Below are 23,411 nucleotides of genomic sequence, written 5' to 3'. Positions count from 1 at the left end.
GGGTCAGTGCCCTTTAGGGAACTGGGAGGCTGGAGAGGTCTCTTTCCTTCCTGCCACCAACTTCCCACTCACCAGCTGATGTGATTTCACTGCCAGGGGAACTCCAGGGGCCCTGACCTGGCAGAAGTGGAAGCTGCAGCAGAAGGTGAAGCCAAGGGCAAAGCCTCTCTCCCCTCCCTTCTCTGCTGAGAAACAAAGCCTGAGACTCACAAAAACCAGCTCCTTCCTCTGCTTCTCCCCTCACTCCTCACAGACCTGCAAGCAGCTCTGCTCTACTTCTGCAGCCTTCAGAGAGAAGGGGAGGCTTTGAGAGAAGGGGAAGGAATACGGACATGAGGGCAGCAGGGAGCTGAGGGGCAAAAACTGAAGCTGGATCAGTGTGCAGAGGTAGGGAGAGCACTCTCTCCAATAGTGCTGAGGTGTTCCAGTCCTGTTTGTGTTTCTGTCCATTACAGTCAGTGTTGCAGTGCTGTCACTGTGTCGTTCATCCCAGCTCAACTTCAGACATTCCTGAATGCTTTGGACAAAATGTGGGGTGAAGGGCTGAGCCTTGAGAAGTTTAGGTTAATCCTATGCCTTACAGACAGAACCAGAGGACACAGTCTCAAGCTGTGCCAAGGGACATAGAGGTTGGATATTAGGAAAAAAGTTTTTTACAGAAAGGGTGATAAAGTTCTGGAATGGCCTGCCCAGGGAGGTGGTTTTAAACACATCCCTGGATGTGTTTAAAAAAAGACTGCATGTGGCACTGGGTGCCAGGGTTTAGTTGAGATGTTAGGGCATGGGTTGGACTTGATGATCTTTAAGGCCTCTTCCAACCCAGTGATTCTGTGAATTCTGTGAATCTGTGGAGGCTCTCCAACTCCTAGAGGACCTCTAGAGCCCCTTTTCCCCTGTGGCAGCAGGCTCAGGGCAAGTGTCCCCACCTGCAGTGAGGGGTGTCCTCCTTGCAGCGCCGCACGATGGAGTCGTTGCCGGGCGGCTCGGGGGTGGTGGACATGATGCTGTCATTGCGGTTCCGCAGGGTTTGCTGTGAATGAGAAACCAAAAGGTGTCAGAAAGGTTATCTGGCTGAAATGTGCTCTCATTTCTGACTCACAGCAGCGTTAGCAAGGGTGCTCGCACTGGCTGTACTCTGCTCTGAGAAGCACACACAGAAAAAGAAGTTGATTCTAGCTGTGCAGAATCCAAGAGCACTCATTTATCCCAGTTTTTAGCACAATGCACAGCTTGTGTGCTGGCACTGCACCTTCTCCTGTGACCACACAACTGCCTGATTTACTGAGCCATTGTAGCTTTACTTATGTGTGTGGCACAGCTGACATAGGAGGAGGGGGATGAAAAGTAGTATATGTACTTATATAAATATATATGTAGTTGGAATGAGGAAGAAAAATACACATCTCTATATATTAAATAATTAATCTTCCAGTGCACTGGAAACCCTGAACTGCATTAGAGGGAAAACAGTATAAGTCATCTAAACATCCAACAGATATTCCAAAAAATATTCCTAACCTAGCTAAGCTTATTATGAGTGGCAGCAAGTTCTTTCCTGGCTATTCTTGAGTATAATTTTAATTTCCTGGGGGCAGCATTTTTCACGGTGTTCTAGAAAGATGTTTTGTTCTTTGTTATTAACACTCTGCAAGAGCACTCTCTCTATCTGCCTGTCCTGCTGTGTCAGTGCTCACATATGTATAATGGAATATCTACCTTGGAAGATTATGGGGATACAGCAAGCAGGGAAGAAATGGTTTGACTATGGTATGCAGAAATTTCCAACTGTGATCTGCACCCCTTTCCTCACTTGCTGTTACTTATAGACAGGAAAAGTATTATAGAACTCAAAAAACCCTTAAAATTTTCTCAGATAAGTTATAAAGCAGCTTTTAAAGCAAATCTCTTTCTTCTAACAGTAAATGTTAAATGGCATAAGGAGACAGCAAGAGGTCATAAATACCTCTGAAATGTCTTTAAATAAACATAAACTAATTCTGTGATTTTGGGAAAGGCAAATAACATAGTTCTAACAAAATGCTGGTAACAGGATTAAGGGAGCTTCTGACAAGGGCCTTGAATGGGATCACAGCTGGGATGCTGGGGAAGGGCTAATACTGAGTTGTGCAAGCTCTGAACCACATTAGGAGAGATGGCTGCAGGCAGGCAGGGGCATCCTTACAATCTTGGTGACTTCACAGCTGCTGATGGAGTTGCTGATGGACACAGAGGAACTCGTGTCCGTTCGGCCGGTGCTGCCCTCGGCCCCATCTTCATCCTGTGCTCTGGCTGCTGCTCTCACAGGGACAAGGGAAGCACACAGAGAAAAACACACCAGAGAGAAGCATGTCAGAGCACTTCCAGTGCAGAGCCTTTCACAGATGTGACACTGCACTTATGTTCACTTTCCATTTCAGCTGGTCTAGTACTGGACAGGGGCCCTGGACACGCCCCTGCCCTGCAGCTCTGGCTCCCATTGCCCAACAGTTCCCAGCAAAGCACAGAAATTCCAACACTCCTGCCCACTTTGTCTCTCAGCTCTGTCCTGGCTGTTTTTAATAGATCTGTGAATGCTATTTGACAAATTAAAGAAGATTTGTTTCATGAATTTATGTTTTAATTACACCGCCTGAATCTGACAATTTGCAGGGTTGGATTATTGAGTTACACTTGGTTACAACAAAGAATTTACAACAAGGACCAAGAAGCCTGAGATGCCTCAGCAGTCCCAGGTAACACAGAGTGAATGTGGACTCCTTCCCTTCCTCAGCACCTCTGATGCTGCACACTTCCTGACAGCAAAGCTGCTGTTTAACATGGAATTCCTTGGAGCAGGAGCTGCGTTCCCCAGGATATTTTATCCAACAGGGCCTCACACAACTAGTGAAGGAAGTGCTGCCTCTGATGGGGTTTGGTGTTCCAGGGGTAGTGTTACACAAACAAAAGGAATTAGGAGTAGCTCAAACTTGAGTGTACAGCAACAAATTTGGTATCTTGGCAGCTGGCTGGGGCATGGGTCAATCCCCCTCTCCCAGCCTTTGCAATGCTTTAGATTTAAAATTAATTCCCTTTTGCTGAAGGACAAAGGAACTCATTAGACAATCACTAGATTAGGTCCTTTTCAGCTTGAATGATTTTTCCAACAGCAAAAGGAGAATGGTATAATGATTTTTAGTACAGATGTTTCACAAATGACTTTACAACTTTTGTAAACTAAACAGAAAACTGAGCAAACAGAAAATTTAGGTAAGCTATGGGATGCACATTGTGTGCCTGGGGAGTTACCTTTGGATGGAGAGGACAATGAAGTAGAACTCTTGACCACTTTTAATCATTACATTTGTAACTGTGAGAGAAACTGTTTTGGTTTTTTTTTACTGACTTGGACTTAGTTAAGAATTTCCCTGGTTGGCATATTTGTTTAAACAACTTAAAGAGATTAAGTGAAAGAGACAAAGCAATGGAAAAGGAATAAGGACATGGGTGCTCTTTCTGACCTTGAAACTCTGATGTTTTGTTCATGCTGACAGGAGATTTAGCTCTTGGACTTATCTAAAAGAAAGAGGACAAAAATCAGTACAAATGCAGAATATTTACCACACACTGTAAACCAGATATTTTCACCACTTTTTTTCACTGTTATGTTGTAATACACTTGCCCTCCTTTAAACAACAGGATCCAAAATTTAGAAGAAATTTAGGTATCTAAAAACAACAACAGAGATGGAGTGTGAGCAACCTGGCTACTTTTGAATGCCTGGCCCAAATGCTTTGCAATTTCCAGATTCTGCTGAAGAAAAAAAGAGACAAAAGGTGAAGTGGGTGCCTTGGGACTGGTTTCAGGCAGCTGTTAATACAACAGGCATCCTTTTGGAGTGTGCAATGTGAAAAATACAGCTCGATTGCCACAAGTAATAACGACAGTCAGAGCTCAGAAAGGTTATGAAGGGCAGAAAGAATTCAAGTGCAGATGAAAGGGAAGAGAACCTCAAAAGCCCAAATGTTAGATTTTTGTGGGGCTTTTTACAGATTATGAATCCAGCATCAGATAATAGCCATGTGAATGCAGCTAGCTGGGGAAAGCATGAACCTAACTCATGCTGCCCCCTTCCTGTTAGGGGTGAGGAAATTGCCATAATTTAATTCTAAATTAGATAGTTAATTTTGCTCTAGATTGTATCCATTTCTTTCTATTTTTCCTTCCAGCTGCTGAGAGCTTTTCCACCAGTGCTTTGTTTTTCACCTTCAGTGTGTGCTGGACCTCAGGCATTATGTCATTTTTTTTCCCCACTAATGTTAAGGAGGCAAAGAATCAATTTATTGACAAAGCTCCAAGAATGTGAATGAACAGCAGAAGCAAGAAGAAAACAGAAAATGGGGAGAAGGGACAGAAAACAGTCTATGAAGCCAGATTAGATCTGCTCCTCAAGATGCAAATCACCACAGGGCAAAAACTATCACACACAGCTCACTATCATACATAGATCTATTCTTATCTTTACAGAAGTTTCAGAGGCACAGCCACAATATGTGTTATATCTGATAATTCTCAAAGTCCCTGCTCTGTGTTATTCCAGCCTCAGATTCAGACCCACCTGGATCCCCTTTAGGTTCACTCTTCTCTTGAGACGAACTTGATCAGGCAGGAAGAATTTGTTGTCTTCTGGAGAGTCCTCAGAAGTGGAGTCGTCATCGGCTTCCTGACCGTTGGCTTTTGTGCCAGAGCTCCCAAAGGCCTGGGAGATAACGGTGATGGGGAGATTCCGTGGCAAACTCTAAAGATCACAAGGGAACACTTTGCTTCTGAGACCAGTTTGGTACAACAAACTCATAACCTTCCTTTAGAGTAATCTAATTGAACCCATTGCAACTCCAGTGCTTCAGAAGCTCACATAGAATGTGGCTCCAGACCTCTCAGTAATCTGGGCTGAGATTTTTGGGGATTTATGTTCACAGACTGAATTCTATTCACTTACATTCCTAAAAATATTTGTAGTTTCTACCCCAGTGTAGAAAATAATTATTTTTCTGCATTTTCCCCCTTCCATTTAAAGTCAAGCTGTGGAACGGCAGCCTTTAGGAAGCCATGTACATAACAGACAACTTGAAAAACACTATAGCAAAGAATTCACAACACTACATTTAGTAGATTTCTTTTTCATTTAATTCATGGAAAGAATTAGAAAAGTCCTCTCTCCCTTCCAGACCAAAATGTTTGTAAAAGCAAGTCTTAACAAGTCTCTTCCTTATCACTCTCTACAACTCCCTGAAAGGTAGTTGTAGTCAGGTGGGGTTGGTCTCTTTCACCAGGCAGCAACTGACAGAACCAGAGAACACAGTTTCAAGCTGCATCAAGGGTTGTATTAGGAAAAAGTTTTTTACAGAAAGGGTGATATAGTTCTGGAATGGCCTGCCTGGGGAGGTGGTGGAGTCATCATCCCTGGGTGTGCTTAGGACATGGGTTGGACTCGATGATCTTTAAGGATTTGGACTCAATGATCTTTGGACTCAATGATCTCTTCCAACCTGGTCATTCTGTGAATTCTGTGAACAAAAGAGATGCTGTCTGTCTCGCCCAGCCATACCTGGTCGAGGAAGTTGCTGTCCTTGGAGAGGCGCCGCAGTTTGCACTCCAGGTTGACGATGCACGCTTCCTTGCGCACCACCTCGATCCGCAGCTCGTCGTTCCTCTCCTCCAGCTCCCGGATCTGCTTCCTATACTTGTCCTTCTCAATCAGGCAGTGTGAGTACTGTGTCTGAGCCTCATCACGCGAGCGGAACGCCTGCAGCGGGGCACGAAACCTCCTTGGCACCTGGGCAGCACATCCTGCTCCTGCTGCTTTTGTTTGGGAGGTGTTGGCAACAGGGACTTCAGAAGTGGTACCCAGTCACCCATTAACACAGCAATCAGGACCAGCATGTGCCACAGTAGCACCATTAAAAATTATGATGATGAGGGTGGTTCATTTACAGCTCCCTCTGGGTTGGTGGGAAAATGTCCCAGAGTGCAAATGGGGTGACTTGACACTGATGTAAAGCCTTACAGGAGCTGTTGTTAAGATCCTGGTCCTGCCTGCCAGATGCTACACTGTGGAAACAACCCAATATTACCCTGCATTTAATCACCATAATGCAAATCCCAACAAGTAATTCTTTTAACTGCTTATTTTTTAATGGTATTTTGGGCCCAATTACCTACAATTCCCCAAAGTGACACAGAGCAGATAGAGGCTTTTGCTATCGATATTCCCCTACTTTAACTGTGAGATACCTGGTCCCGCTCCTTTTCCACCTCTTCCAGCTGTATCATCACAGTGTTCATACGGTGCTTGTACATCTCACAGTCTTTTCCTAGCGTTGAGCACTTTAACTCCAAATCTTCTTTCTCCTCAAGATACTGGAAATAACAAACCGTTAGCCACCACTGCTCTCAGAGGCATTTTGGGCACCAGCCTGAGATATTCCATCTCTCTAGCCTTCCATTCCTCACCTTGTCTCTCAAGTCCTCCACATGACGAATCTCCTCTTGGAGATTGAAGATCTTGTTGACCAGCTCATGGCGATCCTCCAGTGCCTCCTTACGGTCGTGTTCCAGGATATCCAAAATGGCTTTGTCTGAATCTGGCAAACCCCTCTTGTCAGCCTGAGGAAAGACATTTTTTAGAGCCAGGCCATGGAAACAGAAAATAGTTTTGCAGGGAGAGAAGTATCAGAGACAGTAACAAGCAAGAGGAATAGCAAATGAACAAGGTGCTGCAATGAGAAAGGAGAAAAGATGGACATTTGTTCATATTTTAAAGCAGTGTCAGAAAAGATGAATAAAATCTGTCTCGCTGTCAGAATAGTCTGATGAAGGAACTGTTTTACTGGTCTATTGTACTGGCTATAATTTGATCCAGTTTGGATGCAGTCACAGTTCTTCACTCCAAGCCCTGCATTCAAAACCATTTTCTATTAATCAGCTCTCACTGAGCACAAAAAAATCACCCTCTTCCAAAGAGCAGGGCCTAAGAAAATATTCAGGAGAATTTTTAAGGCAGGCACATGGCTTTGCAGGGCTGTGCTCAGAGAATATTAAACATGCCTGGAGTACCTTGTACCACTGTTTCATTTTCTACACCATCCAGGAATATAGTTTCTTGTAGATTTAAAATGAACAAGATTACCAAAGCAGGTTCCAACACATAATTGCCATCCAAAATTAACCATAAATGGAAGATGAAAAAAGCATAAAATTCTAACAAGGATTATGCATATTTGTTTTTGAAATATCTAGACTGAGTTGGAAATTTCAGGGACATTTAGGTTACCCAGTATTTTGAAGCATACCTAAGCATTTCTAAACCAAACTGGTTCGAGTTTATTTATACTTTCACTTAGGAGAATTTAAATCCTATTTTTAGCTATTTCTCTGTTTCTTTAAGTGCTGTAAGACCATTTCAATTAATATAAGAGAACTACATGAACCAGAGCTCTGAGGATCTTCTATTCTACATTCTTTTTCAACCTTTGAATTGGATTTGTTTTAGAACTAAGAATTGTTAGGCACTGCTAGAGGCTACAGACATTTCTGAAAGGCCTTCTACTGATAATTTAAAATGCCACAAGCCTTTTCAAACAAAGTGCTAAGTAATCTCACATATATCCCAATATTTGGCTAAGTTGTTCACAGAGGGGTCCTGAATGTGCTGCACATCAACTGTTTTCCCTACCTGCCAAACAGAGATTGGTGAAGCTCCCTGTGCAGGTTACAGCAGGGTTCTGCAGGGCACCCTGCTGCTTAGTGACCACTCAAGTACAGGAACCTTTATGATCCTCGGCTTCATTAAAACCTTTTGTCAAAGATATGACAACAGCCTAACACAGAGCCACTGTCAGAAATTTCTGTGCTGGCTGTTTAACACAGATTTGTAGTGACAGGCTGGTACAGTGTTCAGCAATTAAACACTGCACTCTTGGAAGAGCCAATTTCTCATGTACACTTGATTTTTTTAGAGGACTATTTTTGTAGAATTCCTCCTCATGCATGTGGCTGCACAGGGAGCACTCCAGGCAGCTGGGAGCTGTACAAGCAGCCTTCTGTCTGTCCAAACTTTGCACTTCTGCTGGTTTCAGCTTTGCAGGTAGAGGTTTCAGCCAACACCTCCTGCACTGTAACTGGAGAATGTGTGAGTTTGGATTTTAAAGGCAGCAATCTGCTTTTGTACCTGAATGATGGACTGTAACTCCTGGATTTTAGTCTTCATCATCTCATTTTCCCTCTCCAGCTCCAGAACCTGTTCCTTTTTGGGTCGGTTTTCAATATCATTTTTCAGCTTCAAGGACTGGTTCCTCTCCAGCTTGCACTCCTCTTCCACCTTGTTCAAGCGATGCTTCAGCTGATCAATCTAGAGGGAGCAGAGAAAAGGAGAAAGAGGAGAGGAAGGGGATCCTCCCTAACTCTGACATTTAGTGCTCTGAAAAAACTCTCACTTCCAGGTGGAAAACATACAGAGGAAAATAGCTTAAACTGTGAATGCTAACGAGAGGTTGATAATTGGGTGCTGAATGTCCACAACTGAACTGGTGAAGTCTCAAGTACAAACCTGCTACTTGCCAGCTATAACTCATATGGGCTGGTTGTGAAATTTCAGAATACCTGGACTAAAAAAAAGTGGCACATTCTCAATCCTCCAATAAATAACGAGATGTGAAACAGAATAAACACATAAGAGGCAGACCACACATTGTGGTTTTTGCACATGGACTACTTGGATCAGGAAAAACAGGAGAAAATTCAGGATTATCTTTCTGAATAAATCCCCCACAGCTGCAGTGCTGCTGGATAACTGTGCCAAGATATTACTGAGCCTAAAAAAGCTAAAATTAAGTTTTTAGCAAGCAGTTATGTTTTACATTTTATTTTTATTTGCATTCCATTCTGTTAATTAATTATCTACCATTAATACACCTCACTGCAGTTGGCATTTCTGTACAGTGATGCCTTCAATCATCTGGATAAGCGAAGCAAATGAGAGCTCCACATCTTTCTGCTGTCAGAGAAGGTCTCATTTTCCCAGATGCCACTGGCACCCTCCATTGCTGCCCAGAGCATTTGTCTCACCTCTAGCTGCAGGTCCCGGCTCCTTATCACAGCCATGCTCTTCTCGTCACTCAGCTGGGCATATCTCATGGCCAGGTTGTAGTTCTCATCTTTCACCTTGACCAGCTCATCATTGTAGTTATTCCTCTCCTCCTTCATCTTGTTGTATCTCTCCTGGAAGGTCAGCAGCTCTATCTTGTTCAGCTTTAGCTGTTTTCTCTCATCCTCCAGCTGGCGGGACTTGGCCAGGAGCTCACAGCGCTGCACGTCTTTTGTCTTCACCTGCTGCTGGAGCTTGATGATCTCGTTCATTAAGAAATGGGTAAGGCCTTCATGTCCCTCCTCCACTGAAAATGTTTGAACAGCTTATCAATGTCTGGTAAAGTACTTTATTTAAGTTACTTTATTAATAAGGTAATGAGTAGGATCATCAGAACTATCTAAGAAACAAAAGGTTCAGAATATGTACAGAGGTGCAGAATTTACACAAATTCACACACATCTGTATGTCTAACTGGGAACAGTACAAATATTACCCAGAACACTGATATCAGTATCACAATATACACACATACAGCTTGTCTGGATAGAAAATGAAGCCTTTACATTTGTCTTGTTTCAGCTGAGCCCGTGGAAATAGCACAACCTTTGTACAATGAATCTGTGCAAGTACAATTAAGCTGAATGCTTCAAATGTGCTGCACATGCGTAAGTTGTCAGTGTAATTTAGTCCACTGTTCCAATATAGCTTCTCTTGAGAATTCTGGTAATGCCTATCATTCCATTTGAAGCCCTTCAGCTTCATTCAGACAGCTGGGATGTCCCTTTGCTTTGTACATTACCTACCACATTTTGCTTTGAAGGAGACTGAAAAGCATTCTACAAGATTAGCTTTTATTTCCACTTCTTGCCTGAAAAAAACCAAGCCAGCCTTCCAGAGAGTCCTTACTTCAACAGACTTGTGATTCATTCTACTCACCAACAATAGTGGAAAATCTCCGTGTAGGCTCTTTCCCTGTCACCAGTTTGTAGAGTTCAGTGTAATAAAATTCCAGGCTCTCTAAGAACACCACGTAGCCCCTCTGGCCCTTGGTGTGGAGGATGTCCAGCAGTCGGCCTGCGTACAGACAGCAGAGAGGTGACACATCAGCCCCACAAGCAGCACGAGCAAATATCACATCCCTCATGTTCCTAAGGTCCATCTCAGCAACGAGCTGTGCAAAATCCAGCTGATTAACTGAGTTCAGCTGAACCCATAAAGTAATGCCAGCAATTTTGTATGTTTGTGCTGATCGTTATTCTGAGGGAATGTGGGCAAATTTGCCTCTGGAACAGAAATTTCAAAGGACAAGTTATTCAGTGCTGCCTTTACCAGGCAGGGATGGCAGATCTTCCAGTGACAAATCACAAAGTACTGCAAGACAGCTGAAAAGCTACTCCTGGAATGGCACTGACTGCTGCTTGTGTTAACTGAAATATTTGCCAAGGCTTTGATGGGAATTTGAACCCCATGAGCTCCAGTCTGCACAGCATTGGAAAGAGTCTTTGTTATCAAAATAGCAGCAGAATCCCCCTGCACTTTAAACCTCCTGTAAATAAGATAAAAGAGTTTCTATCTGATAATCCATAACTTGATTCAGGCTCTCTCCAGATTTAGTAAAGCAAAGCTATTCAGACAGAGATGCAGATGGAGCCACTGACCAGATAATTACCTGCTCTGTTAATTTTGGAGGGCAGCATGAGTGAGTTGAGCACCTCATCCTCATCCTGCTCGTCGATGACTTTGCACTGCCGTAAGTAGGGGGTCAGTTTGGCTGGGTTGATGTAGCGGCTCAGCATGTGCCGGTTGCACTCCACGTTCTCCCACAAAGCCTCCTCCTCATCTTTCAGGGTCTCCAGGCAGTCATCCATCTCTGGTTCTGCTCCTGAACAAGGGACACGAGTGGCAAATGAACTCCAAGCAGGACAGCTGCAATTCCAGTACTTTTTTGTGCTTCCATGTCATAAGGGATGAGCTCAGAACCACTTCTGACTAATGCTGAATTTGCCCAATATTGAGGCTGTTTGAAGTGCAGCCTGTCCACAGCTCATCTGGGAAATGACAGTTCCCAGAAGTGCTATCTTGAGTCTGTGAACTACTGCTCCTTGCTCTCCAGTGATGAATCTGCACTCAGCCAACCCCACCGAGCTCTTTACAAGTCAGAGGACATCTCTGCTCCAGAGAGGCAATGGCAAAGGGCAAGAAGGGAATGAACCTGCAGGGCTCAGAGCAAAGACAAATACTGGCTGCAGGCAACGAAGGCTTTCATCCTCACCTCCTTTGCTCCTGCAAGCTGTACTGATGTGAACCTGCACAGATGTGATGAGCCAGCACCTGTAAGTGGCTGCACACAAGAATAGTTAAGGCAGGTCTGTGTCTGCAGCTGTGGAGGCACTGAGGGCTGTGAGTGCAGGTACCTGGGAGCTCAGACCTTGCCTTTCCCTGCAGGAGGGGGCAGGTAACAGCACTGTGTCACTGCAGTCTGAAAATGTTCTTGACTCATGCAAATGTCATCACATGGTTTCTGAGTGCTTGTGAAGCAATTTCCTGCCAGCTCCTAATTTGTACTCAGCTCATTAGAGAAGGTTACATGGCAGGCTACAGTGAGGCAAGAAAACTTGTACTGAAGTTAAAACTAAAGAAAGCTTGTAAAAAAGAAAACCTTTCCTTCTTTATTTTGTAATAAATATTAACCTTTCAACTAGTACTATTTTTGCATTCTAGCTTTCATAGGACTTTGTGATCCAGGTGGCATGTGGAACATAAACTTTTATTTCAAGTTCAGAGACCCTGGTGGAAGAAGAATGTGCAGTTCTTGGATCATATGAGACGAGAGCTCTGCTTTATGAGGCTTTGCTGGTAATCAGTAACTAAAGACCTCAGAAGCAACATGCTGTTTTTCTCAGCTTCCAGTTTTAGGAACTGGGGAGCAGCCTGTGTTACACCGAGCATCCCTGAGCAAAAACAGCTCATGAACGGCATAGCCAAGGGGTATTAATTCCTCATTTTGAAAACTAAAGCCAAAAGTGCTAATCTGCTAAATAATGTGTTTGTCAGTGTTCTCACATAATGAAATACAGAATATTCCTACAAAAACAATGCATGCTCTCTGCTTGATGCTTTTAAAAGCTTTCCTAATTTGTCAAAAACCCTAGTCAGGGTTTCAATATCTCTATGAGAAAAATCTGGATGGTTTTTCACAGTATGGACAAGTTGAGGGAGTATTGGCAGGGGCTTTGTTCTTCTCCTGTACTCCAGCAGAATTTTCTTTGCAGTTTCACATCCTGGGAGCCACTTATTCCACATTTGCTTTGATGCTTGCATGGGGATAACATATTCTGGGGGAGACAGCAGTCCCCAGAGGGCCAAGAAGACCAAGGCAGTTCAATGGGATGCAGAATCTTGAGGAAAGGCTGTAGCTAGGGGAAAAATCTCCCTGATCTTATGAACTTCACACTGGTTGGGTGAAATTCTCACTGAATGCCAGTATTTATGTGTGGTAAAAATGACACTGAAGCAATGAGCACAATAAAGGTAAAACAACAGAGAAAAGCATCTTTACAAAGCAGGTTGTAGTGGGAGGAATGCTAAAGGTGAAAGAGCTTCATCTGAAGTCCTCACACATCCTCATGAACCGTAGTCTCCACCATTATTCTGGAAGTAACTGTATTTCACTTCAAAGGTGAATTTAACAAATGCTACATAATTGGAGAAGCTGGACTTTGGGGAGTAGAAGGCAGTGAAGCAGAAGGTCACACAGAGCCTCAGTCAGCTCACAGCCACAGCATCCACTGCAGCTGAAAAAAGGAAAGTCACAGGCCCTTTAATTTCTGGGAGCGTACCAGGGAGCTCAGGGATGGATCTCAGAGTGCAAAAGAAGCACTTGCCTGAATTTCATAAAATGCAAGATATCTTGTAATCTGCTGCGCTGAACCAGAAATTATTGCACACTGTCAGCAGTTCCCTCAGGACATTAGTAAGGGATTTCTCCACTAAATGATTCAAAGAAGAGTTCACTCATCAGCGTAATTCTCAACATGAACACTTTTTTTTTTTTACCTGACATTAAAAAAAATCTTTATCAAATAGTCCCTTGTGTATGGGCATAATACATTCACACTGTTATTTTGGGGACATAATGTTTAATGGGAAAGTAATAAGTATATTGGATGAGTGGCTCAGAATTTTAAAAGGTTTCTGGTAGCAAACTCCTGCTAAACACAGTTTATTATAAGGTGCAAGCCCTGAGAAATGACATTTAGTGGAGTGGTCCTTCACTGCCATGTAGCAATGTCAGACTCTCCCTTTTGCTTCCTTCTTTGGAATTCCACCTTGGAAAAGCCCTGCAGAATCCCAGCTAAGCTCTGACCTAGCAGCCTGTGCTGCCCATCAGCTCCCAGGGCTGTGTCCCAGGGCTCACTCCTCCCCTCCCTGGAGCTTGGGGCCTTCCTTGCCTTTGTTTGAGGCTTTGGCCAGGCTGCTCTGAGAGCACAACCCCCAATGGAGCTGTTCCAGAGAAAATAGCAATGGTCAGCTGATATTAGTGCAGAACCCTCCTACTGAGCAAATAATTATTTGATTTAGTATTTAATATAGTGTTGAATAGGAAACAAAATGCTTGCCATTGGTTGAAATTTTGGTGTGCTGGTCAAAAACCCAGATGTAACAACTGAAGCTCAGTGGGACACTAATAAAGGTCTTGTATTACAGGCTTTAATTTTAGAAGTTTTTTAGCAGTACATGCATTTTCTAGGCATTTTATAGCCCTTGTTCCCTGCTTCTGCCCTTCCTCTCTATGATGATATTGCAGAAAAGTTGTTTTCACTTATAAAATTAAAAATGACAGATTTAAAATGTTTTCAAATGTGTAATCACTTATTTAATCTGATCTTTATTATCATTATCTAATTTGTTATTCCAACACCTCTTGAGCTGTAAACTAACACATGCAGGAGTTGTGATATGTCATAGAAATACTGTGGCATCCATTACAAATCACAGGTGTGAACTCACAGACTTGGACTGACTTCAACAGACATTAAGCAAAAAGAAATCAGAAATCACCACAGCAGTTAAAAAATTGCTCTCCTGCTGCTCCTTTTAGTAGTTAGTATACAAAATAGCTTTTAACTATTTTTAACTGCACGAAAGCTTAATCCAGTCATAATCTCAGCTAGTTCCATCTATTTCAAAGGTCTCTGTAACTGTAGACAAATAAAAGAGAGAATCCCTTTTTACATTAAAAGGAACACTCAGCTCCCCTTGTCTCCTTTTCTCTCTCAGGGACTATCCTTCTGCTGGCTGTTACACACAAATGAATCGTTCTGGATGTTTGCTGGTTTTTCTGTGGTGTATTTTTCAGCTGAACAAATCACCTTGCAGTTAAAGCTGCTCTCTGTTCTCACTCAGACTCCACACTCTCATATGTCAGTGACACTCTCCACTGATCAAGGGAATAAAGCCTGCAGGCTTCAGACCCAGGGGTTCTATAAAGTGCTCATCATCAGGTCACATCTAAAGCTTCATTTTTGTTTTTTGTGCTTTGTTTGATGATGGTGCAGAAATTAACCCTTCAGCTGTTTAATTATTTGCATCCCCATGCTCTCAATTCCTGCCAGCCTGTCAATACTCAGGAACTGCCATGTAGCAAACGCAGCTTCCAACTCAGGTTTCTGATTTCCTGATATTTCCTTTGTGAAATATGAAAAAAGGGTTTTCTCTTCCTACTGAGAAGCAGAAGAAAGTTTATTTTGGAAAAGGTAATCTATTGTTATGTTTTGGATTTCTGTATTTGTCACAGATGTTTGCAGACTGGCAGTATTTAAAAAGAAACCACAGTACACAAAATGTTTTGCATATTATAAGTTAATAAGAACAGAATTTTTTGTTAAATGCTAAATATGAAAGGATTACAAATAAATCATCGTACTTTAAACCAAAAATAAAGATGAAAACAGCATTCTAAAATTGTATATGTAATTATTCTCAGCATTTTGAGGGTGTTGTTCTACATTCTCTTTCTCTGCACATCTCCAGAGTCTGTGGGGCAATGTCTTTTCTCCCTGCAGTGTGTACAGCACCTCACATGACAAAGTGTAACAACTGGGTGATTTTCTCAAAAGCTGCTTGTGTGGATATGTGCAGATTTGCAATATCAGAGAACCACAAAACCACAAAGGGATTTAGAGCTATTTTTACTTTTAGAGGAAAGTCACAGTTTAAAGTGTGATAAGGAAATTATATTCCTTTGCTTAAGGACAGGAGAGCTCTGTGTGCCCTCCAGGCTTTCTGAAATGCTGAATACCAGCGGTTTCCAATTATGCTGGCTGCTCTCTGGATGTTCTGTGGTACTGAAAACCACTTTTAAAAGGTTTAAACATTGATAAAGATGACTAAATTTGCTTACCTATCCTTGCAATATTTTTTATATAGATGTCTAAATCCAGACTCCTGAAAGAAACGAGGCAGTGTCTTCCTCTGCCTTTAAGAATTTGCACTTTATATCCTTCCTTTCTCCCTCAGTGTCCCCACCTGAAAACAAGGCTGGCCATGGGTATGTTTGTGACTTGTTAATTAGTGACTGCAAAGCACAAGGAACCACTGAGATGGAAAGCCCTGAGAAAAATATTTATTATAGTGCAGATTTTTTACTTCAGACTCTGCAGAACTCAGAACACTTTCTGAAGGCAGCAGTTCTGCTGGCTGTATTTCTGTTTTGGGTCATAGTGAACCACATGAAAAGAACCATTCTGTGTATCTCAGAACCCCTTCTTTATACAAGAGATTCAACCATCTTACTTATTTCAACAAAATATAAAAGAAAAAAAAATAGAATAAGAGATACCAAAGTAATAGAAGAGCAAGAAGCTTTAAACACAAAATAGGATTATTTTTGCACAAAAAATGTCTTATTCAATTCAATTGAGTCAATCTTCCCATTCCACACAGCCTACAAAAGAAACCCCAAACACCAGCAGGCTGCAGGGAGGTAAAGCTACATCTTCAGTAGCTAACATAACAGTACTCCCATTTTCCGAACAGAAGAGAGGGAGAAGGAAGCAAACCAAACCAAACTCCCTAACTGGTTCAGAAAGCTCTGGAAACATCTTTATCTGGCTTCAGAAGAGAGAAAGGAAATTCCCTTCATTTTTGTAACTATAAGCTCAAAATCCAAGACAAAAAGAAATGAAGAATTCTATCATGTTACTCTCCCTTCTGTACTTCAGTACTTCTGTACTGTGATTCAGTACTTCTCCCTTCTGGGAAAAAAAAAAGAAAGAAACCCAAACAAACTAAGTAATTGAATAAATCAGAGATTTATGTCTAATCACTATTCCCATCCTATCAGAAGGGGGTCAGAAGAATTAATACTCTTGGAACTCTCTTTGATTATCGCTTTCTGTCTTTATTTACTTTCCTAAGTACAGATCCATATAAAATCCCATCTCAGAAGAAAGAAGGCTAACTCATACATAAAGCACAGATCAATTATTTATATTGTCAGTCAGGACACCCAACAGTTTGTTTAGAACCACCTAAACCTGAAAACACGGTGTGCAACAAAGACAGACAAGTCTTCAGTGCTGCAGGATAACATTGCCCAAGAGCTGAACGATGAATGAATTGAATTCCACACTTACTGCAGTGAGCTTTTGTGTGCTCTGTAATTGCAAATGAAATTCTATACAATTGCTATTGCTTTCTGGAGGAAAACCCTATTTACACATTAAGAACATTGTTTTGCCCAATGCAATATTGTTGCAAAGACCCCAATCAGCGCAGCAATGCTCCTTAGGATCCTGTAATGATTTCTGTTTCAGAAAAGGCTGAGATTGGAGCTTTCCCATCTCATACCCCACCTGCTGGCAGAATCTGCTCTACCTCTTCCTCAAGTCTGGCAGCTTTAGAGCCCCTGAGCTCCCATCACCTATCTCACAGGAAGGAAATGACTCATTCTGCTCAATGGCCAGCCAAGAGCAGTTGTGCTGCCTCCAACATGCAATAGGCAGCATCCAATCAGCTTTGGTTGTAGCACACACATTATTGATCATAAACAAAGACAATGGAAAAATCCTCCTCTGCAAATAGCTGAAACCATGTTTTGACAACTGTCAGTTCTCTGTGTGTCACTATTTCCTACAATTAACCTGCTTCCAGCTCTGGCAGTAACACACTGTTTAAACATTACTGAGAGAGGAGCAAATATGGGGGTGGATTCATCTCACCATTTTGAATTAGGCATGAATTTAGAATTCAGTTCCTTTATAGTGAATAGAAAACGCTCTGTTCAAAACTCTTCATTGCACCATTTTATACTTCCACCTTGGAATGCTCTCCAAATACCAGCTTCCAGCCACCCCAAATCACTTGGGTTCCCTCTGGGGTCCATGGAGAGAGGTTTGTCCACCTGATGGCAATATCTACACTGGTGATTAAATGGGTATTATTCTATTTTCACATATTGTTTAAGAATCTGATACCCAGGTTTCAGAAACTGTCATACTGCCATTATTGAGTGCTAATATGTGTAAAAGTAAATGAGAAATGAGAGATATCAACAATGAGGGATGCAGAAAAAAAAGTGAAGAGGGGAGAAAAAGATGAGAATTGAGGGTGAAAAATTGTGAGGTTAGGGGAAAAGGAAATATTAAATAGGGAACAGGAAAACAAAAAGAAAGTTAGAGAAAGAGGAACTCAACAGAATGAAAGTGAGGAACAAAAGTGAGACAGAAGTAACAATAGGAAAGGCCTTACTAAAGGCAAAGGCAAGGAGTGTGGGAATAAATAGGGAAGGACCTGCCACAGATCCTGAAACATTAGAAATCTGTTACTTCTGAGCATGCAAATCAAGATAATGGCAGAGTAATTAAATAAATAATTTACCACAGGACTTCAGTGCATCTATTTTAAAGGATTTGCAAAGTGGCAGTGGAGAGCTGAGTGCCTGACATTTAATAAATGCTTTAATCTGCACATGCTCCGTCCTGTTCCGCATGGTGATGAGGAGGGCAGCAGAAATCACTGCGCTAATGTGGTACAAATATGTTTGTATAGCTGCCCTTCTGTCCTGGAGCATCAGCTACTGACACAAGCATTTCCTTTCTACTAATGTGTGCTAAAAGGCAAGATCTAAGAAAGAAGCTGCCGAGGCTCATGAGAATGCTGGTCCAACAAAGCCTCAGAAGTCATTACTAGGTCCCAGGTTAATTTTTTCTTTAGACTGACTCACTTTGTTTTTACAATTGATAATGAGATTCTTGCCAGCACAGGAGGAGGTGGAGGCACAGCTGGGGGCAAGTCCTGTGTGTTTAGGAGGAGCCTTGAATTAAAAATTCAAGTTGCTCAAAGATGCAAATGGTTTGATGACAGTAGGTTAGGTCCCAGTAAATATGTGTTTGAATTACAAAACCCAGCATATTCTTTGGCGCAGAGTGCCAGTGTTTTTGAGGAACCTCCATAGGCTGAGCTACACAGAAACCTGCTAAGGACAAAGGTTCATTAACTGGTACATATGAAACCCGAACAACCCTGGCACAGACAGCATGATTCTTATCAGTGCTGTTAACATTTCACTTCTATTAATACAAGTCACATCAGGAAGGGAGAAAGAATTGTAGCTCTGCCAAACAAAACTCCTACTTAGTCTGTTTCTTGAAAAAATTTGTCACTTTCTACAAACTCTTACATTACAGAAGTTTAAAAAATAACAGAGAGAAGAACACTTTCCATCTAGTCAGAAAATGACCCTCTGTAGGTGATACTCTCATCTTCAGGCAGTCAAAGGATAACACCGAATACATTTGAGGAGAGGACTGCACTCACTTGAACAATCTCCAAATTCGGAAACAACAGACAGTAAGTGTGTAGGACATTCTTAAAACAGAAAAGGTCACACTCCATTCTTGAATACTGTCAGATAATCTCACTGTAATTCACCATGGCCCAGGAAAGTCTGGAAATACTATTTCATACAGCAGGCTTTATAACATGATAGGAAAATAAGACATTAATCTATATGGAGAATCATACAATCATGGAATCTTCTGACTTGGAAGGGACTCACAAGGGTCAGCCAGTCCAGTTCCTCCCTCTGCACTGACACCGCAATAATCCCACCCTGTGCCTGAGAGCATTGTCCAAAGCTTCTGGAGCTCTGGCCAGCAGCCTTGGGGCCGTGACCATGCCCTGGGGAGCCTGGGCAGTGCCTGACCAACACCTGGGCAAAGAAACTTTTCCTGATATCCAACCTAAAGCTCCCCTAACACAGCTCCAGCAGTTACAGAATCCCACAGCTAGTAAAAACACACAAAATATAAAGAGAGAATAAATAAGAAGCAAACTCTGATAACCCTCCTTTTAAGATCAACCTTGACAAACTGCTCCAAACACATGAAAAACAACGCCCATGAAAACTGTTTACTGTTTTACAAGAGCAGCATGCACTGGTTGTGATGAGAATATTATTTAATTAAATATCTTAAATACTCTGCAAAGGTATAATAGCTCCCATCCAGCTCAGTGAAAACTTACCCATCTGTGTTCAGCTTCTAATTTCCACAACAGTGGATCAAACACTGGCCAGTCTCCTAAAGGTGATGACTCCCATGGTTCACATACACATTTTGCTCATTTTATGTAAATGCATAGGTTATGTAGATAGAACAGGAATCAACACCTTATTACTTTTGGTGACCTCTTTGTAACCATTACTTTAAAATAGACTCTAATTTTAAAGAGCAGGCTGCTCTCCTGTAGCTCCACTGCAGCTGGAACAATGTCATACATACCTTACACAACCAACACCTCACTGGAAGAGGTGAGCTCCACTCCTAGCCACAGTCTGCCACAGTCCTGGGTGCTCTGCTCATTGGCCAAATCCTTGCACCTTGCTCAGAGCTGCAGGAACATCTCGGCCAGCAGCACGCAATACACACAGAGGACACCTAGATGCCATTTGATGAGGAAAAGCCTACAAAAAATCACAGCAGCCTGGTCTAGGAAGGGTAAACCCTCACCAGGAATCAGAAGGAGCTTGATCTATTAGTCCTTGTACATGGAAATGGTTGTGCTTGTTTTATGAATAGATCTTCCCTGCTTGTGCTTTCTGGTCACCTCCTCTTGCTCTGTGCCCTCTCTTTTTTCACCAGTGTTGTGGGACTGTGACATGCAGGTCCGGAAACCTCCACCCACCACCCTCCCTCTCAGACTTACAGCCTATATATAGCAGGCACAGAGCTGCTGGGGGCTGCCTTACTTCCCTTTTCTTCTGAGCAGAGCTTGTGGGTAACTTTCAAATGTGACACCGCTGCTGAGGGAAGTCTTAGAGGAAGTGTTCTCACAGCCACGGGGAGCTGGGGGCTCTGGATGGAACAGCAAGGGCCTGGGGAGGACCTCAAACAGGTCCTTTTTTCCTGCAGAGATCCCAGCTGGGTTTCCTTAGCCATCCCCTGTCACCAAAGGGCTGCAATTAAGAGCAGGAAAGCAATCTCTGCAGAACAGAGAGACAATTCACTTTCCCTCTTGCAGAAGGGCTCCTGTGAGTCACTTCTGTAGCAATCCAAAGGAAAAATGGTCTGTTTGTACATTGTCTGTCCATTATTTCTGTAGTGGTAATGTCTCCATGACCTTGTCTTGCTGTCTTGGGGAAGAGATAATGCCAAATACTTGGCAATTCTATATTTTCTATGTTCAAAGCACTGCAAGGAGGAATTAAGCATCTTCTGTTGCTCTCTCCATAACTAAGCCCATTGCTCTGATGATAGGGAATAAAATACTGTAAAGCTTTCATGTGGAAAATTTATCCCCAAAGAATTAACTAACCATGGGAAGAGACTAAACTCTGGTCTCATCAGGAAACTCTGGCCGGTTCAGTTCATGGTTAATCTGTATTTTTTTTCAAAGACCAAAGAAACAAAGTCCTAAACCAGCAATAAATCTGACTATTTGTTTTCACCTAGTGTGGTTCTTGACCGTGAGTCAAAGTAAAAAGAAGTATGAGAATTGTATTGAATTCTCTGCTGACTGTGGAAATAAATATTTGTGAAAATAACAACTGTAAAGTGATGCCAGAATTACATTCCATCTGTGAGCATCCCAGCCTTTAAGGATGGGCAGCTGCTGTTAAAACAACATCTACAAAACCTACCACAAAAGCAAGACTTGCAGGATTATTTGCACCCAAACCCTGATTTTTAGATGTTTAACAGTACAAACGGTGGTAACCAACTCAAAATCAGGGGACATTTGTTTTATTCTTCTAACTTATGCCTTGAAGCACAACAATTCCTTAGCACAGGCTGACAGCAAAATCATTTGCAGAATGTGCAGAAAAGGCTTTGTTTTAAATGCAGTGTTGCATTTGTGGCTGAGGTGAGGTTACACACAAGATGAGCACAAGCAAACGGCTCCCACGCGTGAGGATTGATTTCCCCTATTTCTCATTCCTGCTCTAGGGCACAGCTCATAATAAGGGTCAGATTTTCTAAGAGCACAGGTGGTATTTAGGCATCAAAATAAATGGCCAGATTTTTGCCAGCCTTGCCTTGGAGTGTGGGATAAGGTGGTGTTATGAATCACAGGGCTGCTGAGCGTTAAGCACTTTTTAAAATCAGGGCTTCTGTACACACTTAAATTAAAGCTGAATGCTTTCAAAAATCTTCTCACAACTGGAACATTCTTCAAATTCTAGGTATTGGAAAAACGGGCCTTTAAAGCTTTGTGAGGTGCTAATTTTTACATGAATAGGGAACTGCTCCCTATAGCACCTATAAATCTGGCTGGCAGCAGTATTTAAACAGTTCTGGTTCTCTAGTGTTGTATAAACTCTGCAGCAGTGCACATTCCATGGGGAAGAGGGCAGATGCTGTGTGCCAGAGCTTACCTGTCTTAATTCTAAGCTGTGAAATAAATATTTTGCAAGCTAACAGGTAATGACAAACACTGCAGATGCATCAATCTCTTTTCAGCATATTGTCTCCAGCCACAACTGAGATTTTAAGAATTAAATGGAATTTTGAGCTTTGAACCCTCTAAAACATAATAAAAGAAAGGTTCTTTCTATGTGACTTTCTACAAGGAACCAAAACAAATTTATTTTTTTTTATGCTCAAAAGCTAATACAGTGTAGAAACTGTATGAGGTTTTAGATTAGACTCTCCTTTCATCATTAGTTGCTCTATTTATCTTTTTTTTTCAAAGCCGGTGAGTTCAGCCTTGCAGAATCCATGCTGCTGACTCAGCTAACTGAGCCAAAACTCATAAAAATCTATTTAAAAAGGGTCCAATGATTTTATTTTCTAATCGTAAATATGAAATTTAATTAGCATCTCATTGCTAACGAAGTCACCATGGAAGACAAGACTGAGGAATTAGGCACAGGAGTGGAACATCAAGCATAAGACAAAGTAACTGTTATACAGGAGCCAGTTTAACTCCTGCTTTTCTCCTCTCATGTTTCAGATTTTTTAAGAATGATGGGCTGTTTACACAGGTTTCCTGCTCTGACAGCAAGGCCCTTCTATCATCTCTGGGGCAGCAATGACTCCAGCATGTGAAATACCAAATAACAACAGATAAGGTTCACTCTGGATTAGAAAAGGAAGCAAGGCAGAGCAAGTTGGATCTGAATTCAAAATCCTGTTTTGTCATAAGCTACTCAGGTCAGCAAGTGTTTCAAATCCTGTAAAAGCAATAGACTCGTCAAATGAGAAAAGAACTCTCATTATTCTCGAGGGTACTGCAAACATCAGAAAGATTAAAGGAATGCTTTTAAATGAAGCATATGGAGAATTTACAAAGCTCTTCAAGTAGGAATGTGTCCAGCCTTTTCATTACCAGCAATTTTAGAAGCTGTGTCCCAGGCTGACATCAGCACTGAGGTCAGCATTATTGGGTGGAATTCTGTCAACTGGGAGCGTCCTCTGCCACCTTCTCCCTGAGCTCTGGAGAGGTCAGGAGCTCTTGCTCTGGCTTCACCCTCCCAGGTGGGCAGGAGGAGTTCCACGAGTGCCTGTCCCTGCAGAGCAGCACAGCCACCTGGGCTGAATGTAGGGACAGGAGCTCTCCTGGTGCCCCCCTCGGTGCCTCAGAGAGGGAGCACAGAACACAGAACACCACAGGACAGGGGACCACGCGGGCAAATGCTGCGGGACAGCTCTGCAAGGGCTGGGGAACTGCAGTAACCACAAAGCTGTGTGTGCTTTCTCCCCACACTCACACTGAAATTGTTCACAGCAATCAGTGTGGGTGGAAGTGTTTACAGGACCTTTCCTGAGAGCGATTAATCATTAA

At 42.4% G+C, this 23,411-nt stretch overlaps 1 protein-coding gene across 1 annotated transcript in view; it reads right to left on the bottom strand.

Moving 5' to 3' along the window:
* Window positions 1–23,411, bottom strand: part of CARD11 (caspase recruitment domain family member 11) — a 44,270-nt gene that overhangs the window by 12,960 nt on the left and 7,899 nt on the right. The window contains exons 2-12 of the mRNA XM_031056558.1: window positions 10,795–11,036; window positions 10,062–10,199; window positions 9,104–9,429; window positions 8,208–8,387; window positions 6,491–6,643; window positions 6,272–6,397; window positions 5,586–5,783; window positions 4,596–4,775; window positions 3,498–3,552; window positions 2,183–2,292; window positions 927–1,030 (exon numbers count right to left, since the gene is read on the bottom strand). Coding sequence (XP_030912418.1) covers window positions 927–1,030; window positions 2,183–2,292; window positions 3,498–3,552; window positions 4,596–4,775; window positions 5,586–5,783; window positions 6,272–6,397; window positions 6,491–6,643; window positions 8,208–8,387; window positions 9,104–9,429; window positions 10,062–10,199; window positions 10,795–11,036 — 1,812 coding nt within the window. The remainder of the gene's footprint in view (window positions 1–926; window positions 1,031–2,182; window positions 2,293–3,497; window positions 3,553–4,595; window positions 4,776–5,585; window positions 5,784–6,271; window positions 6,398–6,490; window positions 6,644–8,207; window positions 8,388–9,103; window positions 9,430–10,061; window positions 10,200–10,794; window positions 11,037–23,411) is intronic.

This window comes from Geospiza fortis, unplaced genomic scaffold (genome assembly GCF_000277835.1).
Source record: "Geospiza fortis unplaced genomic scaffold, GeoFor_1.0 scaffold237, whole genome shotgun sequence".
Classification (NCBI taxonomy): Eukaryota; Metazoa; Chordata; class Aves; order Passeriformes; family Thraupidae; genus Geospiza; species Geospiza fortis.
Note: the sequence above shows the minus strand (reverse complement) of the source record. Positions and strands in the feature narration are given on the sequence as shown.